The sequence below is a fragment of the Rhinatrema bivittatum genome, unplaced genomic scaffold, assembly GCF_901001135.1.
Source record: "Rhinatrema bivittatum unplaced genomic scaffold, aRhiBiv1.1, whole genome shotgun sequence".
Classification (NCBI taxonomy): domain Eukaryota; kingdom Metazoa; phylum Chordata; class Amphibia; order Gymnophiona; family Rhinatrematidae; genus Rhinatrema; species Rhinatrema bivittatum.
This window is the reverse complement of record NW_021820403.1, coordinates 1-12,428: the sequence shown is the minus strand read 5'-3', so window position 1 is coordinate 12,428 and position 12,428 is coordinate 1. Positions and strand designations below refer to the sequence as shown.

The window sequence follows — 12,428 nt, the reverse complement described above, 5'->3', positions numbered from 1 at the left end:
AGAACATCGTCACCTATTGCAGCCAGGGGCATGTCTTGCGTCTGTAAAACTCCCGCTGTTCCAGCAGCAAATCCTGTCAGAGCACTTGCTGCCGAACAGGAGATGAAATGCACAACTGTTACTCACCACTCGCCCACCCTCTCCTTTCTGGAAGAGATCTTTCACTTCTTCTTCCCACTTTCCCAAGTTCTTCTGCAGGTTCCTGTATTCGGTCATGTGTCCATCTACCAGGGCAGTCAGAGAGTCTGCCTTCTGCTGGATGCGGTCTGCATCGCCCTGAAATGGGAGCCCAGAAGAGCTGCATTACCCCGGCATGACACCCACTGACCATTTAGGGCAAGACGCCACCAACCACTGCCACACCACCACAGCAAACTCCCCTTTCCAGTCCTACGAGCTTGAGCGGTCCAGGGCCACGAGAGCAGACAAGAAGGCACTCATAAGATCTCAACACCAAGCTGCTGTGTGCAAGTTGCTGGGTATGCGCCAGCATGTATTCAGGTGGGAGAAGGAAACTATTTTATCAATGTTCAGGCCCTGGTTAAGTAGCACTTGGAGGTGTGGTAGAGTGCCCAGCTTTGCTCTAGGTCGCCTATACTGTGCCATGTCTGTAGAGAGAGGAGAAAGTAGTGTGGCGGTTGTGTTAGTCCACTTGAATGCATAGAAATAAAGGTTAACAAATAAAAACAAGCAAAATACATAAGGTGATACCTTTTTATTGGACTAACTCAATACATTTCTTGACCAGCTCTCAGGAGCTGACGCTCCCTTCCTCAAGTCAGAATAGAATGAGCAAAAGATGACATTTACCAGAAAACATGGGAGGCATTCCAATGATAGTGTGAAGGGGATGGGGAAAAGAGTGGTGGGGGTGGGGGAGGGGGGGTTTGATGGGTGATCAGAAGGTGACAGGCAGTATAATTTTATGGCACATTGGGACTTAAGAAACCCAGGTCTTTGTTGAGTCCTTTCTTATCAGCTCCAAAGTGTCTGATCATTTTAACTTCAAAAGTTGCCTTGGTCTTCCCTGTGGTGTTTGATTCCTGCTGTGATGCAAGCTATGCTAGCACCTATCACAGGACACCCCCCCCCCCTCGCAATCATCCACATGGGAAAAATATTCAGCATAAGGGGGATCCCACTCATGCTCCTCCTCTAATGAAAATGTGGAGCAGAATGTGACCTTGGGGAGACAGGCCAGACGTTCAAGCCAAGAATCAAATCGCACAGTCACAAGATTAAACACCACAGAGAACACCCCCATGGGGGGAGCACTTTTTGGAACCAGACCACTGCATCAGTGACCTTATCATCAGGATAATTCAAGGAACATTTAAAACAATCCAGGAACACAAGACTTTTGAATTTAAAATGATCAGACACTTTGGAATTGACAATAAAGGACTCAAGACCTGGGTGTCTTGTTACAGTATGAGCCATGAAATTATACTATCAGAGTCTGTCACCTTCTGATCACCCATCAAATGCCCCCTTCCTCCTTCCCCCTATCATCGGAATGCCTCTAATGATTCATCTTTTGCTCATTCTATTCTGACCCAAGGAAAGGAGTATTTGTTCTTGAAAAACTATCAAGTAATGTATTATGTTAGTCCAATAAAAAGGTATTACCTTATGTATTTTTTATTATTGGTTAACCTTTAGTTGTGCAGAGAGAGGCTGACCCGGCCCTGGTTTTCCATCCATCACATGGCCTGGAGCTGTGGCTCTTGCTTCTTCAGAAAGGGAAACTTGGAGTGCGGGCATACAATGCAGAAAACCATGACTGACTCTGCCCCTCCCTACAGACAGGGTAAGCATAACAAAAACTGGGAAAAAAAAAGTTAAAGGAACCAAATTAGCAGAAGGGAGATGCCGTCGTGGAAGACACTCCACTTTTCACCCTTCTGCTGTCCCACAAAACCTTTTGCCTGACCAAACAAGGTTTCAGTTTTATTTTCAAAAACTTTATTAAATCCTTATAGTCATACACAAACGGCGTGAGGGAAATTTTCAGTAGCCCACGGCACAGCAAGATGCATGCACACCTTTTGGCTAATTGTCAAAAAAGGTTAGCCACGAGAAGCAGGCGTATAAAGTGAGAGTGTGAGGCTGGCTTGGAGGCTCCTGTCTGAGAAGGCTCAGGGGTGGGATCTGGGTACCCCACGGGAGGGAGGAGCCTAAGCTCTGGGGGTGGAGGGAAGGCAGTCACTTCCACTGTGACAAACCCACCCTGCTACAAGAGCAGCACCGAGGATTATTCTCACAGGAGACTTCCACTCCAGCAAGAGATCCTGTGCTACAGGGGCCATGCTATGTGGGGAAGCAGAGACATTAAGAGGGAGAAATGGAATTGATGGGGAGGGGGGAGGGGAGAGAAGAGGAGAGTCAGAAAAAGAGTAAAGGGAGCAGGCAATGGATATTTTCACATATCAAGAGGAGACATCTGCCAGGATCAGGAAGCAGAGTCAAAAGAAGGGAACGGAAATGATGGAAATGCTTTCACTCACTTTAGTATGCATTTTTTTTTATATATAAACTTTTTATTCAAGAAAATAACAACAACTAATAATTTGAATTCTGGCATACATTTGTTTCTGATGCAAACCAGAACTCAGTCAGCAAAGTATGCATTGTTTAAATGGATGCGTTTCTAGATGATAAGGGTGCTGCTAGGTTTTTGGATTTTACTGCAATTTAACTGACAGATGCTGATCCAGGTACTTCCTTAGGCAGGATCATTGGTTGGCAATAACTTCCCAAGTATGTATAACTCAAGGAAGGTTAAACTCAATTAACACATATTGGATTACAGCCATACTACATAACTGAGATAGAGGGGGATGAGATCTAGTGGGGTGACCAGGAACAGTAGACATGATGATGTGTGATTTTGAGGTGGGATACCCTATGGCACCTGATAATTTATATGCCTCCTTAGTTATACATTTCTTTCCTGGTCTGATTTTAATTACATATTATTTATGTTTCCTATGCTTTTTGTTTGTTTGGGTTTTTTTTTTAATATATATTGCATTTTCTCTATAATCTTGTATACCCTGTTGGGTGTTATTTTATTGAAGACCAAGGCAGCGGTTAATAAGAATATTACATAAATAAACTACCCAAGCACCAAAAAAAGCCAATCCACCATCGTTCCCGTTTCACATTGCCTGATCTAGTCTCAGATCACTCAGCTTGCCAAGGCAGGCTCCTCCAGCCACCGGGATATTTACCTCTCACACTTACTGAAATATCGCAGGAGTCCCTTAATTCTCCCCCCCAGCGGACATCAAACCAGCCCCAAAAGGGGCCTTACCTGGAAAGATCCGGCATTTACAGATGGAAGCTGGGACACAGAGCGGAACATCTGCAGGCTGTCCTGATTAGCCCTTTCTGCGCCAGACGCCAGTCGCAGAGCCTCAGCCTCCAACTCGCTGGCCGACAACTTTCCTTCATTGAACCTAAAGCAAAAATGAATATGTATTAGGAAACGATGCTGTTACTAAAAACCAGAAAACACCTCCACATACAGGAATCCCTTGATAGATGGAAGACATACAGTTCCGTATTTGTTTTTATTTTTATTTTTTTAAATCATCTATCAAACTCTAGTAACCTATTTTCCCTCTGACTTTCATTAAAAAAAAACAAAAAAAAACCTGGGGATGCTTTCCTATGTACAAAAAAAAAAGATAGTCACAAAAATTCACCAAAAAACAAGAACTTTTTTTTTAGATAAAGGATCAGTGCTCAGCCAGTGGCTCCTTCTTTTGCCTCATCCTGTTGATCTTCTCATGTCTGAGAAGGAATATGCTTGCTCTTTTTTCTTTTATTAAAAATACATCCTGAGATAGCTTTTTTTTTTTTGGAACACTCAATCGCAAGACAAAAAAGAAAACGTGGTAAACTACTCCTGGAAATCATTTCTTGTTTGATCTCCAAATCGCTTGTAGATTTGGCTTTGCACTATTCTTTATAGCCCTTGGATTTTCTGCTTGGCCCTTCCATCTACAATCACCTGTAGCATTCCCTCCCTGGGGAAGCGCCAGGCAATCTCTGGCAGCTTGAAACCTGGGCACAGACATTTCTTCCTTCGCAAATAAAGGTTCTGCCAGGCAGTCGCTTCCAGAAAAGACCTGTCTCACCCACACTGAAACCTGGTTCTGCTGTCTACCCGCTTCTTCAATGATTTTCTGCAGCCGCTCAGGATAATTGCTCGCAGCCTCTATGTCAGCACTGGGACTTAATGTTCTGCAAGCTGTGACATCTCTTACAGTTCTCAGATCACCTTTAGCTTCCTTTTTGGAGCTCTCTCCTTGCCCACGTTGTAACTCTTCATATAAACTTTCAGGCTGATGCAATAATCTGTGTGTTAAGATCCTGTGTGCTGGATTTCAATGCAGAGTTTTCACCCACAGGTACATTTTTTTTTTTTAACTCCTGATGTAGTAAGCTAATGCTAAGCAAATGCATCTGGATTCAGCACAGGCTGAACGCATATTTTGGTATGGGAGCGCTAAGAGGCAGTCGGGGGTCGCTAAGAAGTGAGCCTGCTGTTGGCCTCTACCTTTTTGTTTCTGTGCCCATGCCTTTAAGAGCAATTTGGGAGGGGTGGGAGGAGCTTCTGCAAAGGTACCAGTTCTGGTTGGGAGAGGAGGAGGAGAGATTGCAGGGTCGGGGTTGGAGCTGCATCTATCTGGGCTTGAGGAGGGGGACCCAGGACCTGGGCTGTGCTCTGTTGGCATGAGTTATTCCCCATTTGCCCTGCTGCTTATCTGTTTAATGCCTAGTTTTGGGGGGTTTTCAGGTGCTTTGGGGGGTTTTTTTTTTTATGTGTACCAAGCTGTCATGTAGAAAAGCCGCAGGCTTTGCAAACATCAGCAGTGGATATGTTATTGCACTTCTAATCAGTGCTGGAAATTTAACTCCATCGCCGACCTGGAGTTAAGTTTCCAGCATTAAGAAAAGCTGGGTTAGGCCACCACACTGCTGTGCATCAGGGGGTAATGCTTAATGCCCTCATTTGCATGGGATTTGCATGCAAGTGCGCTAAGCATTACTCACAGTTTCAATGCACATTTTGTGTAGGTAAAACTCCTTCCTGCATGGGCAGTAAGCTCTACCTGTACAAAATGTGCATTCAAGTGAGGGTAAAACACACCTTTATGCACTGGTCTGCAAGCGCTTTCTCTTGGATTACCACAGGGGACATTACCTTGGTTCTGCTCTTCAATCCATACGTTCAGCAATCTTTCCATGTTTTTGATGACATAGCTCCTACCATGATGAGCCAGCCTGGAAGCACTTAAAGGTATTGCTGCTTGTGAACTTGCTTTTGTCTTAGTTTTCACGGATTGTACCTCCTGTGCAGGTTGGGTCAGTTTTTCACCAGTCTCAAAGCAGCTTATAAATTCTGATTTCAATTTTCTCTTGCGCCTCTTCACTGACCTCCAAACAATGGACCCTCTGCAGACATTTCCGCTTTACTTTGCTTGCGTCCCACAAGATAAGGTAAAGTGTGAAGAAATGTAACAGGCAAATCTGTAGCCTGAACCGTAGCAGGTTGTGGCTCTCAGGCATTTCATGCAGTAAAAAGGACTGCAGCGAGCTTTGTATCCTCATGCAACTCAAGAAGCTCTGAAGAAAAGCAAGCATGCTAGGACAAATTCTGTTGCAGGAAGTCTCCCATATATTGGAATTCAGATCCCAATACAGAGATTCTCTTATAGGAAAATTCCATTGAGTGAATTTCCATATAACAAGGGATTGCTTTACTTAATATCAAAACCAGTGCAATACACTGGTTCTGCGCTGTCTAAAGCCCTGTACAAGCGCACAAACAAGGGCCCTCCTGGTCTTGCACAAGAACACAGGCTCATGCTCCTGAGCCCTGTACAAGAACATCGGCGGTGACCGTTTTGTGTCCTGTACAAGAACACGAGCGTTGACACTCATACGTCAGAACATTTTGTCTGTCCTGACCTGACACCTTAACAGTTCAAAGTCTGGAAGGTCTTGAGTGTTACTTACTTTGTCAGGAGTTCCTCAACAGAGGTCCCCAGACTACCTTCTCCAGTCACGGCTGAGCGCAGCAGCTGTAAGGCTTGGCCTGAGTCCTCCTGTGCGCTCTTGGCCATCTGAACCGCCGCATCAGCTTCCTGTGTATGACTAAAAGGGAAATAAAAAAAGCCCAAAACGTTCAGGTCTGGAAGGTACTTGAGCCATTTGATCCTGTACTATCACATCCTGCTTCAGTGATATGGAAATAAGGTGCATGAGGCATGGAAATTACTAAAAAAGTGCAAGGAATCAGGCAGAAGAGAGGAAAATATGGAGTCCAATTTCAAACCTCTCAGATAGAAGAGGCAGAACAGCAGTGAGAAAAGCAAAGGAAAGGTAGATGGAGATCCCTAGAAGATTAAGAAAGAGGGAAGGACGTTAATGGCAAATAAGGGTTAGAACAGGTAAAAGGGGGAACATGAGAAGAAGATCCAAAGCACAAACAGGAAGAATTAGAACAGAAGTGACCAACTCCGGCCCTCGAGAGCCCCAAACAGGCCAGGATTTTAGGATATCCAGAATGAATATGCATGAGACAGATTTGCATAAAATGGATGGAGCGCCTGCAAATCTGTCTCATGCATATTCATAGCGGATATCCTGAAAGCCAGGCCTGTTTGGGGCTCTTGAGAGCTGGCCACCCCTGAATTAGAAGGAAATGAAAGTGACTAAACAGAGTAAATTCTCTGATGAAATAAGCTTCATTCTCAACTATCCAGGGATTTTTCCCTTCTTTTATATCCTTCCCAAGTGTGGGCATTGCAATCCATAGCCAGGAGCCATGTACCAGGGCCCTTTCCAGAACCCTGCAGTCATGTGACCTAAATCTGGCCATTGGATGTCATGAGTGCACAATGACTGGGACTCCCTCCCCCAGGAGATCTGAACACTGCCTTCTGCAGCATGTCTGGTCCTCTCTCACCGGCTGAGCCACAGAGCAGAACACCTGAGCTGCGAATTGAACTCAGGTCTCTCCACATAACAGTGTGTAGTACTGCCATTAAGCCACAGATCTTGGTTCTTTCTCTTTTAAAACTGTCCTTGCTTCAGGATATGGAAAGGAAGTATATTAAATCATGTACTCACCCATTTGCTAATCCCAAGGCCTCCTGGGCCATGTGCAAGAAAGCGTTGGGCCCGCTGGGGATATCTAAAGAAGGAACTTGCTGAGGACAGAGAGAGAGAGAGGGTCAGTGATTGACTCATTCTCTTTACCCCTTTAACAGATATATTTTTGTTAATTTTTTTGTTTATTTTGTTTTGTTGGTCTGTTATTGTTGTGGATGATAAGTTGGTATTTGTGATTCAATAGAATTATTGTTTTGTACTTATTGTGATTATGTTTTTATGGTGGATATTTTGTTATACTGAATTTTGTACATCATTTTGGCGATATGTTGAATTTTGTACAATGTTCAGGCATTCGGATATGATCCAGGAAGTGATCAATAAATGTTTTAAATAAATAGGTAATGTAATACCATTATTGGTAACATAAGGAGCAAGTTGTATGTACATATGTCAATATGATGAGGACAAGTAATGAAGAGAGGAATGTGTAGTTGGTATACCATATGTCAGACAATTGTTTTATGTTAAAAGAGTAAGCCGCCTTGAACTATTTGTCCTGGTAGTGTAATGGTGCTTTGAAAAGGTTTTCTTATGTAGCTAAACTAGTTTGATGACAGTGAAGAAATAAAAATCATTGCAGAACTATGAAATTGCACTGATCAGCTTGGAAAAAATATCCAAGGATGCTGAAATGCTAGACATGTACGTTAACATTCTAAAAAGTATGCTAAAAGGCAAAAATTGTTAAGAGTCAACACTGAGTTTTGTTTTTTTGCCTTCTGGCTCAATTTAGAAGAAATCACATGACTTACAAGAATCCTATCTCTTTAGCATATATGAGATAAAATTATAACGACAACCAATTAGGAAATGTTATGCAAATAAACAAATTAACTCATTGGTGTGTAAATTAGATGTGATGACCTATTTAACCTATTGTATCAGTAAAGTTCTCTGAGACTGTTCCGTATTGCCTTACTGGTAATTGTACACCCCTGAGATATCTTTTTTAGCTGCTGGTTTTAAATGTTTATTTACAGCCCCTAACAGTAGGGCAGAATATAAATATTTTTAAATAAGATAAATAAATAAATTAGCCAAACAATACTGGATAACCCAAGGAATCAAACCTGCTGCTCCCTGAAATCAGAGGCAGAGGAGGGTCAGAAGTCTGCATGCTGAAATACTTCCAATCTCCTAACTATTCCAATTGCAAAAAGAGCTAAACACACTGGTCTATATTCAGCTGGCTGGTGAGCAAGAACATTAACCAGGATATTCAGAGGCATTTAACCGGTTAAGCATGCCTCTGTATATACTCGGTTAAAGTTACCCAGATAAAGTAATCAGAGTAATTTTGTCACTCACCAGCTTACTGAATATTAGGAGGCACATAGTAGGAGCCAATGGCACTCCGATCTCTCCACCCCTCAATATACAAAAAAATGCATCAATGACCAGCAGGTTCTCCCTCCGACAATATATTTAAAAAACTGTAGCTATGGCCAAGCCCACCTTCCACCCTTATTCCTGAATTCCTAAAATTCTCCAGAATGTGGAATGGGAAGAATAGAGACTTATATCCTCCCCTCCCACTTAATTCTAAGTGCTGATAGTACTGACAGTCCTGGCACTTAGTATTCATTTATTCACTGCACTTGGGCAATGACTGATCCCTTCACTGACTGAGGTCAGTCTGATGTCAGTGAAGGGATCCTTGCCCTAGTGGGATGAATAAATTAATACTAAGTGCTCACCCAAGTTACAGTATTCATGGAATTGTACTTGCAGGAAGATTTCGTGCCAATTATAGGGTCTAAAGCGCTGTGTGAGCACATTCATTTTTGTTATCATATTTACCATATCTTTCAATGTGGCTTTGGTATCTTCCAACTCCATGCGTGCTTTTTCTATCAATCTCCTTGTTTCCTGCATTTGTCCCTGGTACTGGTCTGCCAGAGAATGCATCCTGTCTGCTGTCACCTTCACTTGCTCCAGACGGCTCTGGGTACTAGACTGGTCTCCGATTAGTTTAGACAGGCGATTCTGATGGGACCTGTCAGAGGCTGCCAGAAGAGAGATTTTACTGCTTAGGTAATATGGACTACAAAGGGCAGTAAATCAGTTATACAGATGAATTGATTTGTAGGGGTGTGCATTTGCTTTTAATGTAAAACAAACAAAATTTAAAAACTCATGTTTTGTTCTGTTTGAAAAATAAACAAAATACGAATAAAATTCTATTTTCTTTGTTGTTGACTTTTATTTCAGAAAGTCCATGAGAAAAAAACCTAAGAGCTGCTATAATTTTTAAATTAAAATCCTCCTGGTTTTCCTCCTGCCCTACAGGCAGTACCTTGCCCCCAACAATGGGATCCTCATTTTTCATCATCTCTACCACTCATGCCATATAAACTCTGTTGCGAATTCTATATCATCTGCAAACAGACACAGTCTCCCAGACAATGAACGTTGAGAATGTTATTCTAGAGTTCTCCCATCACACACAGAGTGGATTATGCCTGATCTTCATTTCAGGCAGTGAGAAAGAGTTGCCCAAGAGTCTCCCCATATATACTGTCCACGGAGAAAGGACTGTCCCAGTCCCCTGGCCTCAAAATACACAGAGAGGGCTGTCCCAGATCTGCTCTCAGTCCCTACCCCCTCATACATGCCCTGAGAAAGGGCTATACCAGAGTTCTCCTTTGCCCCACCACTTAACAGACAGCTAGAAATAGACAAATACACAGGGCTATCTCAGAGACCCCCTCACCAACACACACACACTCACTGAGAAAGGGCTGTCCCAGAGACTCCCTCACCAACACACACACTCACTGAGAAAGGGCCATCCCAGAGACCCCCTCACCAACACACACACACACACACTCACTGAGAAAGGGCCGTCCCAGAGACCCCCTCACCAACACACACACACACACACACTCACTGAGAAAGGGCCGTCCCAGAGACCCCCTCACCAACACACACACACACACACTCACTGAGAAAGGGCCGTCCCAGAGACCCCCTCACCAACACACACACACACACACACACACTCACTGAGAAAGGGCCGTCCCAGAGACCCCCTCACCAACACACACACACACACACACACACACGCATTCACTGAGAAAGGGCTGTTCCAGAGTTCCCCCTCCCAGCAGACAGACACACACAGAGAGCTGTCACAGAGTCATCCTCCCCTTCCCCCCCCCCAACATAGAGAAGATTGTTCCAGAGCCTTCCCCACACTTCCAGATACACACAGTAAGAGAAGGTTGTCCAAGAGCCTCGCCTCACACACCCACACAAGACTGTCCCAGAGTCCATGATTTCCCACCTACATACACCAAAAGGACTGTCCTAGACTCTCTTCCCTTCTCCCTCCCCCCCCCCCCCCCCCCACACACACACACACACACTCTGAGAGGGGGCAGTCCCAGAGTACCCATTAACCGGCTTGTTGTACGGCTACAAGTACTCTCACATGACATTAAACATTAAACATTAACCACAGAGAGTCTCAGCGTTTCAGCGTCCCCTCCAAACCATACAAACACACTGAACAAAAGCTATCCCAGAATCCCCACACACAAACAAGCACATAGAGGCACAGGGCTATCTCGCAGCCTTCCTTGCATACACTTCCACCCTCTCACACACACACACACACACAGTGAGGAGACTGCCCCCCCAGTGCACACATACAGGTATAGACCAAAAGGGCTGACCAAGTCCACCTGCCACATACACACTGAAAGGGATCCTGCACACATGCACAACGAGAAATGGGCCACTCTCTGATTTGCTCCATTACCTTCTGATGTTTGAGCTTCCCTCAGCATGTCCTGAACAGTCTTCTCAGCCTGCACCATCTTCCCTTCCAGTTCCTCACTAGTCACTGGGACGCCACCAACCTGGATCTGAGAAACTACAGCTTCCAAATCTCGGAGCTGCCGCTGGTGCTGATCCACCTGGAACCACAGATGTGACTATGTCAGCAAAGGGGGTGACCGGATGAATCAAAAACCAAGGCTAACTGTGGCCAGCACTCCAGATTCTTGCTGGGTTCTATCTTCCAGAAAACCTGTCGCCTCTGCCGGGGGGGAATCCAGGGATGCGCTTTCAGTAGGCGCTGGGAGGGGGGCGGCAATGTACATGCACAGACCCTTGCCTGTTATGTGTCTGCAGATCGGCTTGTTGTGAAGCTACAAGTACTCACCTGGCATGGCATTAAACAAAGGCATGGAGTACATACATGCAGTGCAGCAGCAGCGCACCTGCCACACACATACATTCTTTACATTTAAATGGCCATGTCTAGTTTCCAAGCATGGCTCTAAAAGCCAGCGGCAGCCCCCGCCCCCCCCCCCCCCCCCCCATGCAATGTCTCTTCTCTACATGGCCAAAAGCACAAACTTTCAGGCAGCTCCACACCCACTTGGCCCAGATATGGCTGATTTAGATGGGTCTTACCCAAAAAAGATCACTGAATCTTGCAGGAAATTAATTGCCAAAAACAATAATTCCACACAGAATGACTCTGACATGAAATTAATTACAGCAAAGACCACTAACCAGGAGACGGGAGCTTAAGCCTAACTCTGACTCTCTTTTCTACGGCCTCTGTGACCATAGGAGAGTGAATGCCTTGGGGACTCGTTCTGTGGGATCGCTGCACTTACCCGATTCCTCACGTCACCGTAACAGGCGGGGCAAGGCGGATGCTCACAGCGGGGCCCCTCGTACCCTGGCTTACAGCGGCAGCTCCCATCGAGCCCACACTCCTGGGACTCGGCACCCACAGCGTGACAGCTGCAAGCTGCAGGAAGAGAAGACACCGATCAGAAAAGAAACCCAGGACGGTGCTGGCATCAGGGTCAGAACCAGTTTGAGGCTGCAAAAGCCCCAGGACTGGTCTCAGCTGAGGGCACCTCTCGCTCAGTACTGTGTCCCCCGTGTTATCCCGGGCCAAAGTGCGGGGTGCAGAACCAAATAATGACGACATCTGGAATTTATTCCAACATCGCTGGTATAGAAGGAGCAAGGCTGCAACTGTTTTACAGCTGAAATTCATTCAAAGGCCATCCTGGCCGCTTTCCCATCTGACCTCCTCTTAATCCTGTCCTGACAGTAATGGTAGCAGAAGACGGCAGGCAAACATCCAGCACCACCACCCAACCATCCCCAACACAATGTCACCACTAGCGAGAATGCAGTTGTGCAGGGTGCTACTGGGAGGGGGGTGGGAAGCTGGAATCCTCCCCCTTCCAAGCCAAGATCGTGTGGGG

General features: G+C 45.2%; 1 protein-coding gene across 1 annotated transcript in view; it reads right to left on the bottom strand.

Moving 5' to 3' along the window:
- Nucleotides 1-11,959, bottom strand: part of LOC115081608 (laminin subunit gamma-2-like) — a gene marked incomplete at its 5' end in the record, with an annotated part of 31,363 nt that extends 19,404 nt beyond the window's left edge. Inside the window, 7 exons of the mRNA XM_029586032.1 lie at nt 127-276; nt 3,317-3,461; nt 6,031-6,168; nt 7,147-7,226; nt 8,992-9,197; nt 10,955-11,111; nt 11,823-11,959. Coding sequence (XP_029441892.1) covers nt 127-276; nt 3,317-3,461; nt 6,031-6,168; nt 7,147-7,226; nt 8,992-9,197; nt 10,955-11,111; nt 11,823-11,959 — 1,013 coding nt within the window. The remainder of the gene's footprint in view (nt 1-126; nt 277-3,316; nt 3,462-6,030; nt 6,169-7,146; nt 7,227-8,991; nt 9,198-10,954; nt 11,112-11,822) is intronic.
- Nucleotides 11,960-12,428: the final 469 nt, after the last annotated feature.